At 75.3% G+C, this 18,569-nt stretch overlaps 3 protein-coding genes across 7 annotated transcripts in view; all 3 read left to right on the top strand.

The window, feature by feature from the left end:
- The first annotated feature begins 1,203 nt into the window (after window positions 1-1,203).
- Window positions 1,204-4,750, top strand: DHH (desert hedgehog signaling molecule). The gene is made up of 3 exons (XM_075525611.1): window positions 1,204-1,515; window positions 3,152-3,413; window positions 4,083-4,750. Exons 1-3 carry the CDS (start codon window positions 1,204-1,206, stop codon window positions 4,748-4,750), a joined length of 1,242 nt encoding a protein of 413 aa, XP_075381726.1.
- Window positions 4,751-5,963: 1,213 nt separating this feature from the next.
- RHEBL1 (RHEB like 1) lies at window positions 5,964-8,087 on the top strand. The gene is made up of 8 exons (XM_075525387.1): window positions 5,964-6,106; window positions 6,558-6,629; window positions 6,837-6,904; window positions 6,996-7,078; window positions 7,203-7,259; window positions 7,331-7,378; window positions 7,475-7,559; window positions 7,636-8,087. The coding sequence occupies exons 1-8, from the start codon at window positions 6,055-6,057 to the stop codon at window positions 7,723-7,725; spliced, it is 555 nt and encodes a 184-aa protein (XP_075381502.1). The 5' UTR covers window positions 5,964-6,054; the 3' UTR covers window positions 7,726-8,087.
- Window positions 8,088-9,669: 1,582 nt separating this feature from the next.
- The window catches only part of KMT2D (lysine methyltransferase 2D), a 28,239-nt gene continuing 19,339 nt past the window's right edge, over window positions 9,670-18,569 (top strand). For 3 of the 5 annotated variants that reach the window (XM_075525599.1, XM_075525600.1, XM_075525597.1), the window contains exons 1-22: window positions 9,858-10,053; window positions 11,496-11,569; window positions 11,678-11,804; window positions 11,889-12,118; window positions 12,215-12,321; window positions 12,418-12,580; window positions 12,702-12,867; window positions 12,991-13,105; window positions 13,201-13,367; window positions 13,520-14,310; window positions 14,595-14,729; window positions 14,830-15,680; window positions 15,922-16,035; window positions 16,442-16,552; window positions 16,642-16,746; window positions 17,006-17,187; window positions 17,275-17,439; window positions 17,525-17,634; window positions 17,727-17,768; window positions 17,890-18,105; window positions 18,187-18,330; window positions 18,428-18,544. In XM_075525599.1, the coding sequence (XP_075381714.1) occupies window positions 9,995-10,053; window positions 11,496-11,569; window positions 11,678-11,804; window positions 11,889-12,118; window positions 12,215-12,321; window positions 12,418-12,580; window positions 12,702-12,867; window positions 12,991-13,105; window positions 13,201-13,367; window positions 13,520-14,310; window positions 14,595-14,729; window positions 14,830-15,680; window positions 15,922-16,035; window positions 16,442-16,552; window positions 16,642-16,746; window positions 17,006-17,187; window positions 17,275-17,439; window positions 17,525-17,634; window positions 17,727-17,768; window positions 17,890-18,105; window positions 18,187-18,330; window positions 18,428-18,544 (4,291 nt within the window). In that variant the 5' untranslated portion in view covers window positions 9,858-9,994. Of the gene's footprint in view, window positions 9,759-9,857; window positions 10,054-11,495; window positions 11,570-11,677; window positions 11,805-11,888; window positions 12,119-12,214; window positions 12,322-12,417; window positions 12,581-12,701; window positions 12,868-12,990; window positions 13,106-13,200; window positions 13,368-13,519; window positions 14,311-14,594; window positions 14,730-14,829; window positions 15,681-15,921; window positions 16,036-16,441; window positions 16,553-16,641; window positions 16,747-17,005; window positions 17,188-17,274; window positions 17,440-17,524; window positions 17,635-17,726; window positions 17,769-17,889; window positions 18,106-18,186; window positions 18,331-18,427; window positions 18,545-18,569 lie in introns of those variants that run through there. The other 2 variants (XM_075525601.1, XM_075525602.1) reach the window with 2 other exon arrangements.

The raw sequence follows: 18,569 nt of genomic DNA, 5'->3' as shown, positions 1-18,569 counted from the left end.
GGGTGCCCCTGTCCCCGGGCGACCCCGGTCCCAGCCCCGGGGATGCCCCGGTCCCGGGGGGAGCCCGGTCCCGAGGGTGCGCCGGTCCCGGGGCGCAGAGGGGCCGTCCGGGGCAGGGCAGCGCGGCGGGGCCCCGGCGGGGGCGGCCCCGGGGGATGTGGCCGCCGCTGCCGCCGCTCCCGGGGGCCGGCTCCGAGGCGGGGCCCGGCGGGGCTGCCCAGGGCCGGAGCCGAGCGGCCGCAGGTGGGGGCAGCCCGGCCGGGGCGGCTGCGGGCAGCGCACGGTGCCGACCGGCACCCAGGGGAGCCGGTACCGGGGGCTGGGCCAGGAGCGGGTACCGGTACCGGGGGTCGGACCGAACAGGGGGGAGCGGGGTAGTGCCAGGAAGGGGGTCCCGGGAGCGGGGCTGGGCCAGGGGACGGAGCAGGTGCCGGTACCGGCGGCGCAGCGTTAGGATAACGGGTGTCCCCGGTGCCAGAGGCAGCGGTAAGAGAAGAGGTGCCGGGACCGGAGCCGGCGCCAGGAGAGGGGGTCCCCGGTCCCGAGAGCCGGTGACAGGAGAGGGGAGAGGTCCCGGGACCAGGAGCGCGGCGTTAGGACCGCGATAAGGGGGATCCCGGTGCCGGAGCGCGGTGCCGGGAGCGGGCAGAGGAGCCGGTACCGGAGCGCAGGGCTCAGACGGGGAGGGGGGGCGGGATCGGGGCGCGGGGTCAGATTCCCGTGCCGGTCCCGGGGCAGCGGCAGGAGCCGGGTGCCCGGTGCCAGCCCCGGCAGTGCCCGGAGCGGAGTGCCGGTGCCCGGTGCCCGGTGCCGGGACGCAGCGGTGAGAGGGCTTTCCCCCAGGCTCGGGCTGCGTCGGGGACGCCCCGGGGCCGGGGTGCAGCGCCAGGCGAGGGGGTGCCGGGCCCGTGGGCGCGGAGCCGGCGGCGGGGGGGCCGTCCCGGTGCCCGGGCGCCGCGCTCCGAGTGGGTGGCGGCACCGGCGGGGGGGTGGGAGTGGGGGGGTCACTCGTCCCGGGCGGCCGCGGATCCCGCAGCGGCGACGGGGCCGTGGGTGTGAGAAGGAAACGGCGCCGACCCGCCCCTGGCACCGCGACCCTCTAAAAGCCCCGGGGCCGCCGCACCGGGACCATGCCCGCCCCGGCCGCCCGTGCCCCCGGCGACTGAGCGGGGCCCGCGGAGGCAGCGGGGCCCGGCGGCCGGGATGCCCCGGCGGAGCCCGCTCGCCCTCGGCCTGCTCGGCCTCGCCGCCTGCCTGCTGGCCGCGCCGGCGCTGGGCTGCGGCCCGGGCCGGGGCCCGGTGGGGCGGCGGCGGCTGGGGCGGCGGCAGCTCTCGCCGCTGCTCTACAAGCAGTTCGTGCCCAACGTGCCCGAGCAGACGCTGGGGGCGAGCGGGAAGGCGGAGGGCAAAGTGCTGCGGGGCTCGGAGCGCTTCAGGGACCTGGTGCCCAACTACAACCCCGACATCATCTTCAAGGACGAGGAGAACACGGGGGCGGACCGGCTCATGACCGAGGTGGGGGCTGCGCCCGGCCCGGCCCGGCCTCGCTCCCGGGGGCGCGGGGACGTGGGACCGGCGGGGGGGCGGGCGGGAGCGCAGCGACCCTCCCCGGGCGGCACCGACCCCCCCCGGGGCGGACGGACCCTCCCCGGGGGGCACGGACCCTCCCCGGGCGGCACCGACCCCCCCCGGGGCGGACAGACCCTCCCCGGGCGGCACCGACCCTCCCCGGGGGGCACGGACCCTCCCCGGGCGGCACCGACCCTCCCGGGGTGCAGGGTCCCCCCCCGCACCGCACGGAGCCTCTCCCCGGTCCCCGGTCCCGGTCCCCGGCCCTTGGCGGCGGCGCGGCAGCACCGGAGCCCCGGGACGGGGCGGTCGCGCCGCGTTGGGCGTTAAGGACTCGCCGTCGGGGATTAACGGGGCGAGGGCGGCCCGGGGTCCGGCCGCCGCACCGGGGGCACGGGGTACCGGCGGCCCCGCTCCCCCAGCGCCCCCGCGTCCCGGCCCCGGGGCGGTGCCGGCGGGGGGGGGGGGGGTCAGCGGGAAGGGGGCGGCCCCGGCCCCCGTCTGCCGGGGGTGATCCGGGGCGGCCGGAGCCCGGGAAGCGCCGCGCCCCGCCGGGATGCTCACGGTTGCCATGGCGAGGGGCGGCTCCGCGGTCGCCATGGCGACGGGGGATGCTGCGAGTGGTCCAGGCGGCGCCGGCGGCTCCCGCGGGCCGGGACGGCGGGGCCCGGCGGGGCCGCGGGAGCGGAGCCGGCCCGGGGTGCGGGCGGCTGAAAGGGCCCTTTGTGGCCGTGCCGGCATTCCCGGGGCCTGAGGTCAGCGCCGGGCTGGAAGGCGCCTATTGTCGCCGGGCCGGGCCGGGCCGGGCCGGGCACATTCCTGCCCCCCCGCCGCTGCCGCCCCCCCGGCCGGGCCGCCCCGGGCCCGCGCTCCGCACTCCCGCCCCCGCGGCCCCGCGCTCCCGGGAGCGGCTTTGCCGCGCGGGGCGGGGGGACGCACCACGACCTCACCGGCTGCTGGGCGGGGGGACACCGGGGGGAGCTCCGAGCCCTGCACCCCCCGTTGGTGCTGCCGCCGCTGGTGGGTGAGGGACCCCGGAGCCGCCTGGGACCCCCCGCCACCGCCCTCGGCTCTGGGCACCGGAGCCCGCACCCCCCCCTCCCCCCCCCGGCCCTGCTCCCCACTCTCCCCTGCCGGGCGGGCACTGAGCCCCCCACGGTGCCGCCCCGGGACTTGGGTCTGGTTCAGGGTCGGCTGCGCCCCCAGCTCTACCCCACGGCCCCCCCGCCCGGTTAATCAGTCACCGCCGTGGCCGTGGGGAAGGTGACACCGTCCCGGTCCCGGTCCCCTGCCCGTTCTGCCCGGCTGCCCGCGCTGGGGAGCGGCTGCACCACGGGGCCCCGGGGCACGTTAACGTTCAACCCGTGCCCAGCCGGGGGGGCAGCTCGGCCGTGCCCCTCTCTGCGCCCAGGGGGGGACACCCCCTCGGCCCCCCACCAGCAGCCTCTTTGGGTTCACTCCAAGCCCTGTGCAGGCCCAGTGTCCGTCTGTCCGTCTGCGTGCAGGACCCCCTGGGGAGGGGACCGGGTGCCGTGGTGGGGCTGGGGGTGACGCCACTGCTGGTGTGTGTCCCCCCCCCCAGCGCTGCAAGGAGAGGGTGAACTCGTTGGCCATCGCGGTGATGAACATGTGGCCGGGGGTGAAGCTGCGGGTGACGGAGGGCTGGGACGAGGACGGGCACCACCTCCCCGACTCGCTGCACTACGAGGGCCGGGCGCTGGACATCACCACCTCCGACCGCGACCGCCACAAGTACGGCATGCTGGCACGCCTGGCCGTGGAGGCCGGCTTCGACTGGGTCTACTACGAGTCCAAGGCGCACATCCACGTCTCCGTCAAAGCAGGTACCACGTGGGGGGGGCTGCCGCCAGGGCGGGGGGCTGCCGTACCCTTACGGGCATCCCGGCCTGCGGCCCCGCAGCCCCCTCTGCTCCTCCTTGGCATCCCGGATCCGCACGGGAGGCAGCCCCGCTCCCGCCGGTGTCCGGCCCCAGCCGGTTCAGCCCGTGTCTGGCCCCAGCCCAGCTCCCCCCAGCCTTTCCGGCCACCAGATTGGCAAAAAACCACACTTCCCCCGCCCCAGTTTTGCCCGGCCGGAGCCACCCTCGCGGTTCAGCTCCCGGTGCGAGGCACAGCGAGGGTTCTTAAGCCGGGCCGGACGGCCGCAGCCCAGCCCATGGCCCCCAGCCCCGCGGCTGCTCCGGCCAGCAGCCCCCGTCCGGCCCAGAAGTGACAATCGACAGAAAGTGAAAGTGGCCGTAAATGTCACCGTCTCCAGCCCCGAACAAAGGGCGTCAGTGCGGGGTGGACAAAGGGGCCCTGCAGCGCCCGGCCTCCCCAGGAGCCGCACGCAGGAACCGGGGGGGGGCTTCGGAAAATACCCGCTTTGTTCCGGGGGTGGTTTGGGGGCCCGGGGGGGTGGCTCCGCTCAGGGCCGTTTCCCCTCTGGAGGTGGTGGCCGGTGGAGGTGGCCAGCGGGGACAGGGGACCCACGGCTCTCTCCGTCCGCCCAGATAACTCGCTGGCTGTCCGCACTGGCGGCTGCTTCCCCGGCCACGCCACCGTGACGCTGCGGAGCGGCGAGCGCCGGGGCCTGGCCGACCTGCGCCGGGGCGACTGGGTGCTGGGCGCGGAGCCGGGCGGGCGCCTGGTGCCCACCGAGGTGCTGCTCTTCCTCGACCGCGACCTGGGCCAACGCGCCTCCTTCGTGGCCATCGAGACGGCCAGCCCGGCACGCCGGCTGCTCCTCACCCCGTCCCACCTGGTCTTCGCGGCCCGTGGGGCGGCCAACGGCACGGCCGCCTTCCTGCCCGTCTTCGCCCGCCGCGTGCGACCGGGTGACGCGGTGCTGGCCCACGGGGCCGGCGGGCAGGGGCTGCGCCCCGCGCGGGTGCTGAGGGTCTCGCGGGAGGACGGCGTGGGGGTCTTCGCCCCCCTCACCTCCCACGGGACCCTGCTGGTCAACGGGGTGCTGGCATCCTGCTACGCCGTCCTGGAGAGCCACCGCTGGGCCCACCGCGCCTTCGCCCCCCTCCGCCTCTTCCACGGGCTCCTCTCGCTGCTGCCCGCCCGCGCCGAGGCGGGCAACGGGACGGTGCCGGAGGCGGGCATGCACTGGTACTCCCGCCTGCTCTACCGGCTGGCCGGGGGCGTGCTGGGCCACGAGGCCCTGCAGGCGTAGGGGTCCCCGGCCTCCCGAGTCGCCGCACTGCAGATCATGCCGCACACTGGAAGCGGGGAGCTCCAGCCCTGGACCCCCCCTTGGACCGGCGGGTGCTGGGGAGGAGGGACGGGGGCACCCCCAGCCCCACGGGGAGGTCTGGGTGCCTCTTGGCTCAGCGCTGTCCAAGGGTGCAGGGTGGTGGGGACGGGGTCCCTGGGATGGGGTGGCGTGGGGTGGCCCAGGGACCTGGGCTCAGCCCCCTCCCGTGTCCCGGAGCCCCCCCGCAGCACTGCCTGGCCGGGTCCCCGCGCCCCGGACCCCCGCACGCTCCCCCTGTATTTATTGCTTTATTAACGGCTGCGGCTGGGGCCGGGGTTGCTGCCTGTCGAGCCGAGGCCGGGCACCACCGGACCCTGCCCCGGGGCCAAATCCAGCCCAAGGGGGGGGGATGCCAAATCACCCCAACACCGAGCAGCCGGCAGCAGTTCCTGCCCGTCCCCCAGCTCTGGGTCTGTCCCTCCGTCACCCGCGGTGTCCCCGTCCCCGTCCCCAGGCAGCTCGGTGCTGCGGGGCGGCTGGATGGGGTGTCTTGCCGTGGGCACGGGCACCCTGTGCCGGGCCCGGCTCTAACCGCGCTAACCGCTAACCCGCCCTGCTTGAGAGTTTTATTTTTCTATTTATAAATGGTAATATAAATGTCCCCCGCGCCCGCCCGCCCCGGCAGCGGGGCCCGCCCCGCAGGGCAGGGGGCCAGCCTGCTTTTAACCACTTCTGTTTAAAAAGAAAAAAACAAAGAAATACTACTATTTAATTGTTTGGATAAATAAAGAGACTCTATGGCCCCGGTGGAGCCGTGGCTGGGCCGGGGGGGGCTGGGGTCGGGCATCCCCGGGGGGCCGGGGCATCCCCGGGGGGCTGGGGGTCCCTGGGGCTGGGGATCTCGGGGGGCAGGAGGTGGTTGCGGGTGGTCCCGGGGGTCCCCGGGCCGGGGCGGGGGGGGGCAGGAGGCGGGCACCCCCCCACCTCCCCCCCCGCCCGCTCAGGTGTGCGGCCACCACGTGGCCCCGGCCGTTCCCTCCGTTTTCATGAATGGAGCCCCGGCGCTCAGCGCGCCTGCGTGGCCGCCGCGCCCCGCCCTCGCCGCCTCCTCGTGGCCAATGGGAGCGGGCGGGCGGGCGGTGTTGTGGTCACGTGGGGTCGCCGGTGTAGTGGCGGCGGTACCGCCCCCCCCGCCGCGGCGGGCGGTTTATAGCGCCGTGTGCCGCGCCCGCCCGCGCCGCTTCCCCTCCCCACGCCCCCCCACCCCCCCCGCGGCGTGGGCCATGCCGCTGGTGCGGCACCGCAAAGTGCTCATCCTCGGGTACCGCGCCGTGGGTCAGTGCGGGGGGGCTCGCGGGGGGGCGGCGTGGGAAGGGGCTGTGCCCTCTGCCCCATGCGGCTCTTGGGGGGGGGGGGGCGGCCCTGCGCGGGGTGGTGCGTGGGAACGGGGCTGCCCCACAAGGCGCTGCCGGGGACAGGGGTTGCAGCTGGGGGGGGGGGGGGGGGGGGGGCTGTGCCGGGGCCCTCGTGGGTGCCTCCCGCCGCCGTGGGCTCAGAGCACGGCGGGTCTCCACCTCAGGTGGGGGCTGTGGGGCAGTGCTCAGCCTGGGCACCCACCCCGGGAGCCCCCGTCACCCCGGGGCCGTGTCCCCTGGAACCCCGCGGGAGGAGGTGGCGAGCGCAGGGGCAGCGAGATGGTTCCCTTCCCTCGGTCGGGCTCCTTCCCCCGCCCCGGGGTGATGCTGGGACCCCGGCCCCCAGCCCTGCCCTTTCCCTCCCCCCCCAGGCAAAACCTCCCTGGCCCACCAGTTCGTGGAGGGGAAGTTCGTGGAGTGCTATGAGCCCACGGTGGAGAGCAGTAAGTTGGGGGGGGGGGGGCTGCCTGCCTGGGGTCCCCCTTCCTGCTGGGGCCACGGGTGATGAGGCTTCTGGGCTGTGCCCCCAAGCCTTGTGCTGGGGGTGCCGGGGTGGAGGCACCCCCGGAGTGGGGTGGAGGGGAGGCTGGTCCCTGGGGGGGGGTGCAGGGGTCCCGGGCAGCCCCCTTAACCCGTTGCCACCTCCACAGCCTACAACAAGATGGTGGTGGTGGGGAAGGACGAGTTCCAGCTCCAGCTGGTGGACACGGCTGGGCAGGTAACGCTGGGGGGGTCCGGGAGGGGGCTGGGGGGAGCGAGGGGCTGCTGGCCCCAGAGCCCCCCCTGGCACCGACCCTGCCCTCCCCCAGGACGAGTACACCATCCTGCCCCACTCCTTTGTCATCGGCATCCACGGCTACGTCCTGGTGTACTCGGTGACGTCCCTGCGGAGGTGAGGGACCCAGCCACCCTCCCTGCCGGGCTGTCCCCGCGCCCTCGGGGCTGGGGCTGGGTCCCCTCTGGGTGGGGGGGACCCCAGTGGGGGGCAGTACCCGGAGCTCCCCTTCTCCCCGCAGCTTCCAGGTGGTGAAGACCCTTCACAACAAGCTGTACGAGAGCCGGGGGAAGACGCGGTAGGTGCTGTCCCTCCTGGGGAGGGGGGTGCCCGGGTGGGACCGGGCCCTCACCCTCCCCATGCCCGCAGCATGCCCGTGGTGCTGGTGGGGAACAAGGCGGACCTGTCCCTGCAGAGGTAAGGAGGGGTCTGGGGGTCCCGTCCCCTCCCGCTGTCCCATCCCGCACCCCCCCACTGAGGACCCATCCTGCCTGGCTTCTGCTGTGTCTCTAGCCGGGAGGTGAAGACGGATGAAGGGAAGAAGCTGGCGGAATCGTGGGGGGCCATCTTCCTCGAGTCCTCGGCCAAGGAGAGCCAGGTCTGGGGCAGGGTGACGAACCCCGCCTGGGGCTGGGGTCCCCGGGGTGCTGGGGCTGACGTCCCCTCCTCCCCAGGTGACCCAGGGGATCTTCACGAAGATCATCGAGGAGATCGACCGGGTGGACAACTCCTACGGCAGATCGACCGGCTGCCGCCTGATGTGAGCCCTGCCCAGGGCAGGCTGCCGGGACGGGGCAGACCTCCCATGGGACCTTCCCCCGGACCGCGGCGGTGGCTTCGGGGGGTCCGGGGCCACGTGGTCCCACTGTTGTACCGAACCCTTCACTTTGCACAAGGCTGTGGGGCTCACGAGGGGCTGGGAGCGGGGCGGGGGGTCCCGTCCCAGCCGGGGAGCACCCCCTGCCCGTAGCTGCTGTCCCCCCGCACGCACAAGGACACGCTGGGGCCGTTTCCCCGCCGGCCGTGGGGAGCCGGGGCTGAATGCGGGTGTTGTTCCCGGCACGGGGCCGCGGTCCGGCTGTGCCGCGCTGGCAGCTGCCGCTCGTGGGAGTCGGGGCTGCAGGGCTGGAACAATTAAACGTTGTTTTGTCAGCGAACCCCCTCGGAGCTCGGGCCGGGGCTGGGGGGGGCTGCTCCTGCCCTGGAGGGGAGGAGGGGGGGGGAGGAAGGTGAGGCAGCACGTGGGGATCCCCCAACACCCCACCATTGGGCTCCCCCCAAACCCGAATGCGCTGTGGGGCAGAGCCCCCCTCCCGCCATGGGGCTGAGCACCATGGGGCCGTCCCTGGGACCCTGGGGGGCCCTGCAGCCCCGTCCCCCCCGGAAAGCCGCGGCCTGGGGGAGCGTGGCAGGGCTCTGCAGTGCCGGGGTGCCCGGCCTGGCTGCGGTTCCCCGTGTGGCTTATCTCCACCCAGGCAGACTAATTACTGCTAATTACCCAATTACGCTGTTAGAGAGGAGCAGGGAGCTGCTGAGGAGGGAAGTGGGGTGTGGGGGTGCAGGGGGGGGGCTGCTCTGTGCCCCCATGGTCAGTGTTGGGAGGGAGAGGGGGTGCTGGGGCCGGGGTGTTGCAGCCCGGGGGCTGGCGGGGGTCTGTGCCCCCAGAGGTGTGTGTTCCCCCCCCCCACCCCCGACCTCCGGGTCTGGGGGCTCGGGCTCCCGGGGGGGGGGGCCTTTGCCCACCCCGTACCCGTTCTTGGGGTCCCCCCGGGGCTGTCCTGTCCCTGCCGGGGGTCCCGGGGCGGGGGTCCCCGGCTGTGACCGAGGGGGGCCGGGGCCGCTGTTCCCTGCCGGAGCGGGGTCCCCGGGCTGCCCCGCAGGGTCCCGGTCGGGCGGCAGACGGCGGCCGGGGCCGGGGAGCGGAGCCGCCACCCCGATCCGGCCCCGCTCGGTGTGTGTGTGTGGGGGGGGGCGGCCTCCGTCCCCCCCCCCCTCCCCAAGGCCAGGGTTGGGGGTCCACGGGGCGCGTGGGGCCGAGGGGTGCGGGACGGACACGAGTGGGGGGGCCGAGGGGTGCAGAGCGGGTGAGGGGGCGCGCGTGGAGCTTCCCGTGTGCGTGGCCCTGGCTGTCCGGTACCGGGAGAGGCCCAGGGGTACCGGGAGGGGCCCGCGGGCACCTGGCGTTGCCCCACGCGCGGGGCAGGACCGTGGCTCAGCAGCACGCGGGTGCCGTGGGGCGCCCGTCCCCGTGCGCTCGGGTCACAGCGCGGCAGCCGGGACCGGGCACGGCGGCTGCTCCGGGAACACCGGGACCGTGCGCGGAGCCCTCCCTACGGACACCCGCGGACACCCGCGTCCCCGGCAGGGCCGCTCCGGTCCCCGCGGGCGGGCGGGCGGAAGGGGGGGGGGGGGGGGGGGCGGAGCCACCGCCGTTGCCCGGTGCCGCCCCGCCGTGCCCACGTGCGCGCCGCCCGCCCCGGCGCCGGCGGGGTTAAGCGTCGCGGAGGGATCCCTCCCGGCAGCGTGCGCTGCGGCCCGCGCCGTCACACCCCCCGCTGCCGCAGCGCCCGCCGCGCGCCGTCTCCCTCCGCCCGAGCCCCCGCCGCCAAGTAGTGCGGGCGCGGCGCCCCCCGGCCGCGGCCCCCAGGGCGCAGCGCGGCGGCCCCGGCGGGGCGGGCGGGCGGGCGGGGCGGGGCGGGGGCGGGCGGCGGGACCTACTTTCCTCTGGAAATGGCCGCGCCGGGGAGCACCGTCCGCCCCGCGCCCCGAGGCCCGTCGGCGTAGGGCGGCCGCGGGGGTAAGAGCCGGGCGGGGGGCGGGGGGCGGCCCCGCCGGGGCTCCCGCGCGTTCGGGCCCGGGCCCCGCGGCCCCGGAAGGGAGAGGCCCCGCGTTCGGCCCCCGGGCCGCGCCGCCTCTGCCGCGCCGGGCCGGGCCGCGCCGCCGCCGCCGCCTTCTCCCGGCCAGGCCTCCCCGGCGGCCGGGCCCGGAGCGCGGCCCCCGGCTCCCTTTGTGTCCCCGGCACCGGTACCGGCGATGCCCGCCGCCCGGGGAGCCGGTGGGGCCCGGGCCGCCGCGCCGCCGCCTGAGCGCAGGTACGGCCGGGCCCGGCGCCCCGGAGCCCCCGGTGCCGGTGCCCGGGTAGGCCGCGGCGGGCCGGGGCACGGGGCCTGGCCGGCTCGGAGCCCCCGGAGGGCCCGGTTGCACCGGGGAGGGGGGGGAGCGCGGCTCGGGGGCACGGGGGAGGGCGGGGAACGGCCCCGCGCGGTGCTTCGGCCCCCCCGGAGCCCCGGGGGCGCGGGCAGGGCCGGCCGGGCCCCTCCGCCGACCCCCCCGTCGCCGGTGCACGCCGGGGCCCTTCCGGGGAGGGCGCAGCCGCCCTGGGGCGGCCCTAATCCCCCCGGGATTACCGGGGAACCGGAGGGGATTTGCTGGGGGGGCGGCCCCCCCCCCCCCCCGCCCCACCGGGCCGGGACCCCGCCGTGCCCGGCCGGGGGCTCCCGCTGATCCCCCCCGCCCCGCGCCGTCTCGGGGGGCAGCCGGGATTTTGGGGTGGCGGGGGCTGCCCCAGCGCGTCCCCGGTGCCCTGGGGTGGGGTGGGGTGGGGGGTGTCGGTGCGTGGAGCTGGGGCCCCCCCGGGCTCAGTCCCGGCCCTCTCCCCCACGCGTGGCTCACAGTCGAGTTGGGGTCTCCTTTGCCCCCCCCCCCCCGCAGCCGCCTGGCCCCCCCTGGGTTTTTGGGGTGCGCATGAAGTGCGGGTGGGAGGGGACAAGGCGGGGGGCTGTGGGGCCGCCCCCCAGCTTTAGTCGTGGTGTTTGTGGGTGCCCCCTCCCCCCCCCCCCCGGTGCCACGGGGGCTCGGCTGGATCCATGCTGGCCTTGGGGAAACTGAGGCACAAGGCAGCGGCTGGGTGCTGGGGGAGGGGACCCCGGGCCCCCCCCTTTGTCCCTGCACCCCGAATCCCACCCAGCCCCGTGGCGCAGGGCAGCGGGGGGGTCCCGGCTTTGCCCCAGGCACTGAGGGTGCTTCTGCCCCGGTGAGCCGGTGCTGCCGCTGCCGGGGCGGTCCGGGTGGCTCCTCGGGGGTCCTGGTGACCCCCCGGGGTGCCACTGTGCCACGGAGCTGGGGTTGCCCCCCCCCCCCCGCCAGGGTTTAATCGAGGTCACGCGCCCCCGGCCCCCGCGCGGCCTCGCTGGTGGGGAGCGGGCTGCCCCGGCGTGTCACTGCGCCGTCCCCACCCCGACCTGGGGGGGGGGGACGGGACCCGGGGGGCCAGCGGGTGACGGCGGGGGGGGAGCAGGGAGGAGCCGTCCCTGCCCGGGGTCTCGTGGACCCCCGGGGGAACCGGGACCCGCCACCCGCTCGTGGCACGTGGGGAGGGACGCTTCCGCCGGGCTGAGACCCCACAAACTCGCCTCAGGGGGAGCGGCTGGAGGGTGCTGCCCTGTCCCTTGGGTGGGGGGGTCACAGGGGGCTGCGGGGGGGGCTGGGGAAGGGCCCCTTCACCCATGCGCTGACGGATCTCGCCCCCTCGCAGCTGCGGGCCTCCCCCGAGGGACAGGATGGACGAACAGAAGCCGCCCAGCGAGGAGAAGGACGCGGACGCTCCAGGTGAGCGTGGGGCTCGGCAGGGTGCTGGGGGGGGCTGGCGGCGTCCCCCCCCGGGGTGCCGGGTGCTTGTTCCCCCCCCACGGCGGCTGACGGCCGCTCTCCCGGCAGCCGATGGGGCCGTGGCCTCGGAGGAGATGGGCAGCGCGGAGGGGGACCCCCTGAAACCCCCCGAAGGAGCCTCCGCGGGGCCAGAGCCGGAGAGCACGGACACGAAGGGACCTCCCCAGGCCAGCAGGTGAGGACGGGGGGCTCGGGGGTGACGTGGAGCTGGTGGGGGGGGTCCTGCGTGTCCCTGACACCCCCCGTCCTGCCCCCCCAGCCCGCCGGCTCGCCGCTGCGCCCTCTGCAACTGTGGGGACTGGAGCCCGCACGGGCAGCGGGAGCTGCAGCGCTTCGAGCCGGCTCCCGACTGGCCTGAGCGGCTGGCGGGCCACGAGCCCCCCGAGGGGCCCGGCCAGCCCCCCACGGAGCCGGAGCCAGCGGGTGACGACCTGGCACAGATTGGCTTCTCCGAGCGGGTGACTCCAGTGCAGCTCTTTGAGCCGACGGGTGAGTGCGGTGGCGGCCCTGGGGTCCCCGTCCTGCCGCCCGGGGTGTCCTGCCCGGCCCGGGGACGCCCGTGTCCTTGACGCCCCCTCCCCACAGGGCACTGCTGGGTCCACCGCTGGTGCGCAGCCTGGTCCGCCGGCGTGGGGCAGGAGGCGGCGGGGCTGGCCGGCGTGGACAGAGCTGTTTTCTCAGGGATCTCACAGGTGAGCGGGTCCCGGGGGAGGGCGGGGGGGGGGCAGCGGGGACTCGGCCCGGCCCCGGGCAGCGTCTCTGACCCCGCCGGGCTCCTCCGCTTTCAGAAATGTGAACACTGTCGGCGGATGGGGGCCACCATCCCGTGCCGGGCGGCCGGCTGCCCCCGCCTCTACCACTTCCCCTGCGCCGCTGCCGGCGGCTGCTTCCAGTCCATGAAGACCCTCCGGCTCCTCTGCCCCCAGCACGTGGCCGAGGCCGTGCAGATGGGTGCGTGCGGGCTGGGGCTGCCAGCCCTGGGTGCTGGATCCCCTCCAGCCCTGGAGGGGAGGGGGGGGGGTCCCGGGGGGGGGCAGAGCCCCTGACAGCCCCCTTCTCTCCCCCCGTCCAGAGGATGCCCGGTGCTCGGTGTGCGACGGGCCGGGCGACCTGCGGGACCTGGTTTTCTGCACCAGCTGCGGGCAGCACTACCACGGGGCCTGCCTGGACGTCACCCTGACGCCCCGCAAGCGCTCGGGCTGGCAGTGCCCCGAGTGCAAAGTGTGCCAAACCTGCAGGTGAGCCCGCGTCCTCGTGGCGGGGGTGGGGGGGGGACACGACGGTGAGGGGCGCGCAGGAGGGGAACGTGGTCCTCACGTCCCGTCCCGTCCCCCCCCCCCCGCCGCCTCGCAACCCCGCAGGCAGCCCGGCGAGGACTCCATGATGCTGGTCTGCGAGGCTTGCGACAAGGGCTACCACACCTTCTGCATGGAGCCGGCCATCGAGGGCCTCCCCGCCGACTCCTGGAAGTGCAAGGTGCGTCCTGCTCTCGCCAAGGGGGGTACGGGGGTGCCCGGTCTCCCCCCTACCCGCCCCTGACGTGCCTCTGCCTCCCCCCCCCTTCCTCCCAGAACTGCCGGGTCTGCTCGGACTGCGGCCGGCGCCCGGCAGGGCTCGACCCCGGCTGCCAGTGGTATCGGAGCTACTCGGTGTGCGAGGGCTGCCAGCAGCGCCGCGCCACGGAAGATGCCCACGGGGCGCTGGCACGTGCGCCCCAGCCGGACCCCCCTGCCCAGACGTGAGTGGGGATGGGGGGGACTGGTTGGATGGGGGGGGGGGGGGGGGGGGTGTCGGGCTGGGTGCCCCCTTTGCAGGTGGGAAGAGGGGTCCTGCGGCCCCAGGGAGGGGGTGGCCTGAGTCGCGCTCCCCTCACCCGCTGCCCCCATCCAGGTTGGCGTCCCCCGACCGCAGCAAGGCGACGGATGTGCCTGTCCCCCCGCCCGAACCGGAGCCCGCAGGGTGCGATGAGAAGCCGCAGGCGGGGGGGGACCCCGAGGAGGCACCCCCGGGCGATAGCGGATCTTCTCCCGGCGAGCCAACCCCCGTGGAGGTGCCCCCCAGCGAGGTGCCCCCCGATGAGCTGCCCCTCGATAAGCCACCTCCTGATGACGTGCCCCCTGACGTGCAGCCCCCCGAGGACCCCCTCCCTCTCGTGCAGCCCTCCGAGGAGCCCCCTCCTCTCATGCTGCCCCCCGACGAGCCACCCCCTGATGAGCTGCCCCTCGAGAGACCACCCCTTGACGAGCCGCCCCTTGACAGACCCCTCCTCAAGGAGCTGCCCCCCAGCGACCCCTCCCTTGATGAGCCGCCCCCCAACGAGCCGCCCCTCGATGAGCTGCCCCTCGACATACCTCCCCTCGACGAGTCGCCCCCCAATAAACCGCCGCTCGAGAAGTCGCCCCCCGACGAGCTGCCCCCCGATGAACTGCCCCTTGACAAATCACCCCCCGACAAGCCGCCCCTCGACAAGTCTCCCCACCACGAGCTGCCCACCGACGAGCTGCCCCTTGACGAGCTGCCCACCGATGAGCTGCCCCTTGGCGAGAAGCCCCCCGATGAGCTGCCCCCCAATGAACCACCCCCAGAAGAGCTGCCCCCCGAAGAGCCACCCCCTGACGAGCTGCCCCTTCAAGAGCCGCTCCCCAGCGAGCCACCCCCCGAGGAGGACCCCAAGCCCCCAGGTAAAAGCGGGACCTCTACATCTGTCCCCTTTCCCCTCCCGTTGTCTCCCGTGGGTGCGGGGGTCCCACGCCTGGGTCCTCTCCCAGCACTGCTCTTGCGTGACCCTCAAACTGTTGACCCTGATTTCATGCTTCGATGCCCCGTTTTGGGGGTACGTGGGGGGCTGGGGGGGGGTCTCTGGGCCAGGCTGAGGCGATGCTCGTTGCCTCTCTGCCCCAGGCCGGGTGGCACAGGGGACGAGGGGACCCCCGTGGCCCCCCTCACCCGCGGCCCCATCCTGCAGGTCTCCTCCCCGAGGTGGCTGTGGCAGAGGAAGCGCCAGCCCTGGCCCTGGAGGTGCCCCCCGAAGAGGAGATGGAGCTGGAGCCAGAGCCCTTGCTGTCCCCCGAGATGGCACCCCCACCCCCGGCTCCCCCAGGTGGGTCTGGGGGGGGACACCAGGGTGTGGGGGGGGTGTGTGTGTGTCTCTGCTGGGGGCTGTGGCGTCACTGTCCCCTCCCTCCTCTCCACACCCCCAGATCTCCGCGCCGTCTCACCCGCCCACCCCCCAGACCCCTTGCCCGACGCCAAGGAGGATGAGGTGCCCGAGCCGCCCGCCCCAACCCTGCCCGAGCCCCCCGGCAGCCCCGGCACCGCCATGGACACCGAGCCCCCTGGCTCCCCGCCACCCCCGCTGGGCTCCCCTGCCTGCACCCCAGCCCCTGCCGAGCCCCCCGAGGACGAGGAGATGGAGACGGCCGGTGGCGAGGGGGAGTCGCCAGCCAGCCCCCCCGGAGATGGCCCCCACGCCAGCCCTGCCCCAGAGCTGGGGCCCTTCCCGGGTCTGCCTGAGGAGGAGGAAGAGGAGGAGGAAGAGGCACCGAGGCTGGAGCGGGAGGGCACCAGCGGGAGCTCCCCACCGCTGAGCGAGGAGGATGCGCTGGAGGAAGGCCGGGCCGGAGGGGACCCTGAAACCAAGGGGTCCCCCTTGCTCCTGGAGCCAGAGGAGCTGGGCCCCGAGACCCCCATGGAGGTGTGCGCCGCCGGGGAGAAGCTGCTGGGCCGCGGAGACGAGGGGGGCCCCGAGCCCCCCGCCCTGCGCCCCCGGCCCGACATCCTCAACGAGATCTCCAACCTGAGCCAGGGGGACACGAGCAGCAGCTTCCCCGGCTCGGAGCCGCTGCTGGGCTCCCCGGACCCCGAAGGCGGGGGCTCGCTGTCCCTCGAGCTGGGGCCGGCCTCGGCCGACGCCAGCCTGCAGAAGGAGGACGCCGGTTCGCTGCCGCTGGGCGCCGAGACCGACGACTCGCTGCTCTTCGAGCCGGCCGCCAAGGGGGACGGGGACAAGAGCCGGCGGCGCAGCTCCCCGGGGCGCTCCCGTGTCAAGCAGGTATCGGGGGGGACCCCGCCAGCCCCGATCTTGGGGGGGGGACCCGCCACCCTCACCGCCCCGCCGGGGCCGCGCCCCCCTCCCTGGGCTGCCCCCGCGGCAAGTAGGCGAGGGCCGAGCGCGCGATGGGGGTGGGATGGGGGCCGCGCCCCTCCGCTGCCCCTGCCCCGGCCGGGATGTGCGGCGGGGGTCCGGCCGGGCCCCCCCGGTTGCTGTAACCGCCCTCTCCCCTTGGCCCTAGGGTCGCAGCAGCAGCTTCCCCGGGCGGAGGCGCCCCCGAGGTGGGTCCCACGGGGGCCGGGGCCGGGGCCGTGCACGCCTGAAGTCGACCACCTCGTCCGTTGACACCCTAGCAGTAAGGCTGGGCTGGGGCAGAGGTGGGGGGGGCTGGGGGGTCCCCAAGCTGTTAGGCGGCAGGGCTGAGAGCCGAGCCCCTTCCCCTTCCCCACCATCCCGGTCCCTCGGAAAGGCTCGGGAGCCCTCGGGGTGGTGTGGGGTGGGTGGTGTGGGGTGGGTGGGGGTCCCACGGGGGAGGCGACTGCCTGGGGCTGTGCTGCGGGTCTGGGGGTTTCACCCCACAAGTATGGGGCTAGTGCAGAGCTGCCCCCCCGGGGAGGGGCTGGCTTGCAGGTGGGCAGGGGGTCTGCTGCCGTTGCGTGTTCCCGTGCCCCCCCGGTTCGGCACCAGCCTGTGGCTGGTGCCCCCCCAAACTGCACGGAGAGTGGGGGTCCTCGGTGCTGAGCCCCCCGCTCTGTCCCCAGCTCGCCGACGTGGAGAGCTCGCCCAGCAAGGAGGAGGACGAGGACGACGACGACACGATGCAGAACACGGTCGTCCTCTTCTCCAACACCGACAAGTTCGTGCTCATGCAGGTAACCGGGGCGCTGTGGGATGGACAGACGGACGGGACAGGACGGGCGCCCGGTCCCCCCCGGCTCCTCTCACGGCCTCTCTCCCCCAGGACATGTGTGTGGTGTGCGGCAGCTTCGGGCGTGGGGCCGAGGGGCACCTCCTCGCCTGCTCCCAGTGCTCCCAGTGCTACCACCCCTACTGCGTCAACAGCAAGGTGAGGGGGAGCGGGTCCCCTGTCCCTGCGCCGGGCGGGCAGGACCGTGCCGTGCCCCTCGGGGACCTCAACGGCCAGGCCAGGTCCCTCGGGGCACGCACGCGACGTCGCGCCCGGCGTGTCCGCGCGGTCGTGCCGCGTTCCGGGGCGTTTCCCCCGTGGCCGTGCCGAGCCCCGGGGTGGCTGCCGTGGCCGTGCCGAGCCCAGGGACCCCTGCGGCCGCGCCCAGGGCTGACGCGGCCGCCCTCGCCGTCCCCAGATCACGAAGGTGATGCTGCTGAAGGGCTGGCGCTGCGTGGAATGCATCGTCTGCGAGGTGTGCGGCAAAGCCTCCGACCCTTCCCGGCTCCTGCTCTGCGACGACTGCGACATCAGCTACCACACCTACTGCCTGGATCCCCCCCTGCAGACCGTGCCCAAGGGCGGCTGGAAGTGCAAGTGGTGCGTGTGGGGGGCGCGAGGGGAGCCCCGCGGGGGGGCTCGGGGCTGGTGCTGACACCTCGGGGCCCCCCCGCCCCCCGTTTCCAGGTGCGTGTGCTGCGTGCAGTGCGGGGCGGCTTCCCCCGGCTTCCACTGCGAGTGGCAGAACAACTACACCCACTGCGCGCCCTGCGCCAGCCTGGTCGTCTGTCCCTTCTGCCGCGAGAAGTACGTGGAGGACGACCTGCTCATCCAGTGCCGGCACTGCGATCGGTGAGCGCCGCGGCCCCGGGGGTCTTCGCCCTTGGCCTTCCCCGTGGGGTGGCCGGGTTGCGTGACGGGTCCCCGCTGCCCGCAGGTGGCTGCACGCGGCGTGTGACAGCCTCTTCACCGAGGAGGAGGTGGAGCAGGCTGCGGATGAAGGCTTCGACTGCAGCGCCTGCCAGCCCTACGTGATCAAGCCGGCCGGTGAGCGCCCGGGGCGGGGGGGAGCCCGTGGGGTTCAGGGGACGTTTGGGGGACGTGGGGACTCACCTCCCCGTCTGCTTTTCCCTCTGCAGCGCCCGCGCCTCCCCCGGAGATTGCCAAGGCCAAGGAGCCAGGTACACGCGGTGCCGAAATCGGTGCCGAAATCGGTGCCGGGGTCGGTGCCGTGGGCTCCCTGGCGCCGGCCGTGCACCCGGCGCTGGGTTTTGTCCCCAATGCTGGGTTTTGTCCCCGCAGAGCCCCAGTATTTCCGCTTCGAGGGCGTGTGGCTGACGGAGACGGGGATGGCGGTGCTGCGCAACCTCTCCCTGTCGCCCCTGCACAAGCGGCGGCAGCGCAAGGGCCGGCTGGGCGCCCTGAATGGGGACGGGGGGCTGGAGGGGGGTGACCCCCTGGGCCCCGACGACAAGAAGGACGGCGACCTGGACGCCGACGAGCTGCTCAAAGCCGAAGGTGCGTTTTCCCGGCGGGTGAGCCGGTAGGGGTGCGGTGTGGGGGGGCCGGGGGACCCCGCTAATACGTCCCCCTCGGCAGTGGGTGTCGAGCACATGGAGTGCGAGATCAAGCTGGAGGCTCCGGCCAGCCCCGACCGCGACATCGGGGCTGACGTGGACTCGGGGAAGGGGCTGGAGGACCCGGAGGAGTGCAAGAAGAGGAAGCGCAAGCCGTACCGGCCCGGTGAGTGCCGCCCGGGGCCGTCCCCGAGGACTGGACCCCCCCCCCCCGCCGCCAGCCCCGCTGTGACCTCCCCACCTCCTCTTCCTCTGCTCACCAGGCATCGGCGGCTTCATGGTGCGGCAGCGCAAGTCCCACACCCGCCTGAAGAAGGTCTCGGCGGTGCTGGCCGAAGTGGGGCGCGAGGGGCTGAGCACCGAGGGGCACCCAGAGGACGGTAGGGCCCGGTGGCACCCGTTCCC

This window comes from Mycteria americana, chromosome 26, assembly GCF_035582795.1.
Source record: "Mycteria americana isolate JAX WOST 10 ecotype Jacksonville Zoo and Gardens chromosome 26, USCA_MyAme_1.0, whole genome shotgun sequence".
NCBI classification, from domain to species: Eukaryota; Metazoa; Chordata; class Aves; order Ciconiiformes; family Ciconiidae; genus Mycteria; species Mycteria americana.
Note: the sequence above shows the minus strand (reverse complement) of the source record. Positions and strands in the feature narration are given on the sequence as shown.

Coding starts and splice junctions, on each gene's coding strand:
- DHH (XM_075525611.1), top strand. CDS start 1,204: ATGCCCCGGCGGAGCCCGCTCGCCCTCGGCCTGCTCGGCCTCGCCGCC. Junction 1,516..3,151: donor CGGACCGGCTCATGACCGAG/GTGGGGGCTGCG, acceptor CCCCCCCCCCAG/CGCTGCAAGGAGAGGGTGAA. Junction 3,414..4,082: donor CCACGTCTCCGTCAAAGCAG/GTACCACGTGGG, acceptor CCGTCCGCCCAG/ATAACTCGCTGGCTGTCCGC.
- RHEBL1 (XM_075525387.1), top strand. CDS start 6,055: ATGCCGCTGGTGCGGCACCGCAAAGTGCTCATCCTCGGGTACCGCGCC. Junction 6,905..6,995: donor TGGTGGACACGGCTGGGCAG/GTAACGCTGGGG, acceptor GCCCTCCCCCAG/GACGAGTACACCATCCTGCC. Junction 7,260..7,330: donor GAGAGCCGGGGGAAGACGCG/GTAGGTGCTGTC, acceptor CCATGCCCGCAG/CATGCCCGTGGTGCTGGTGG.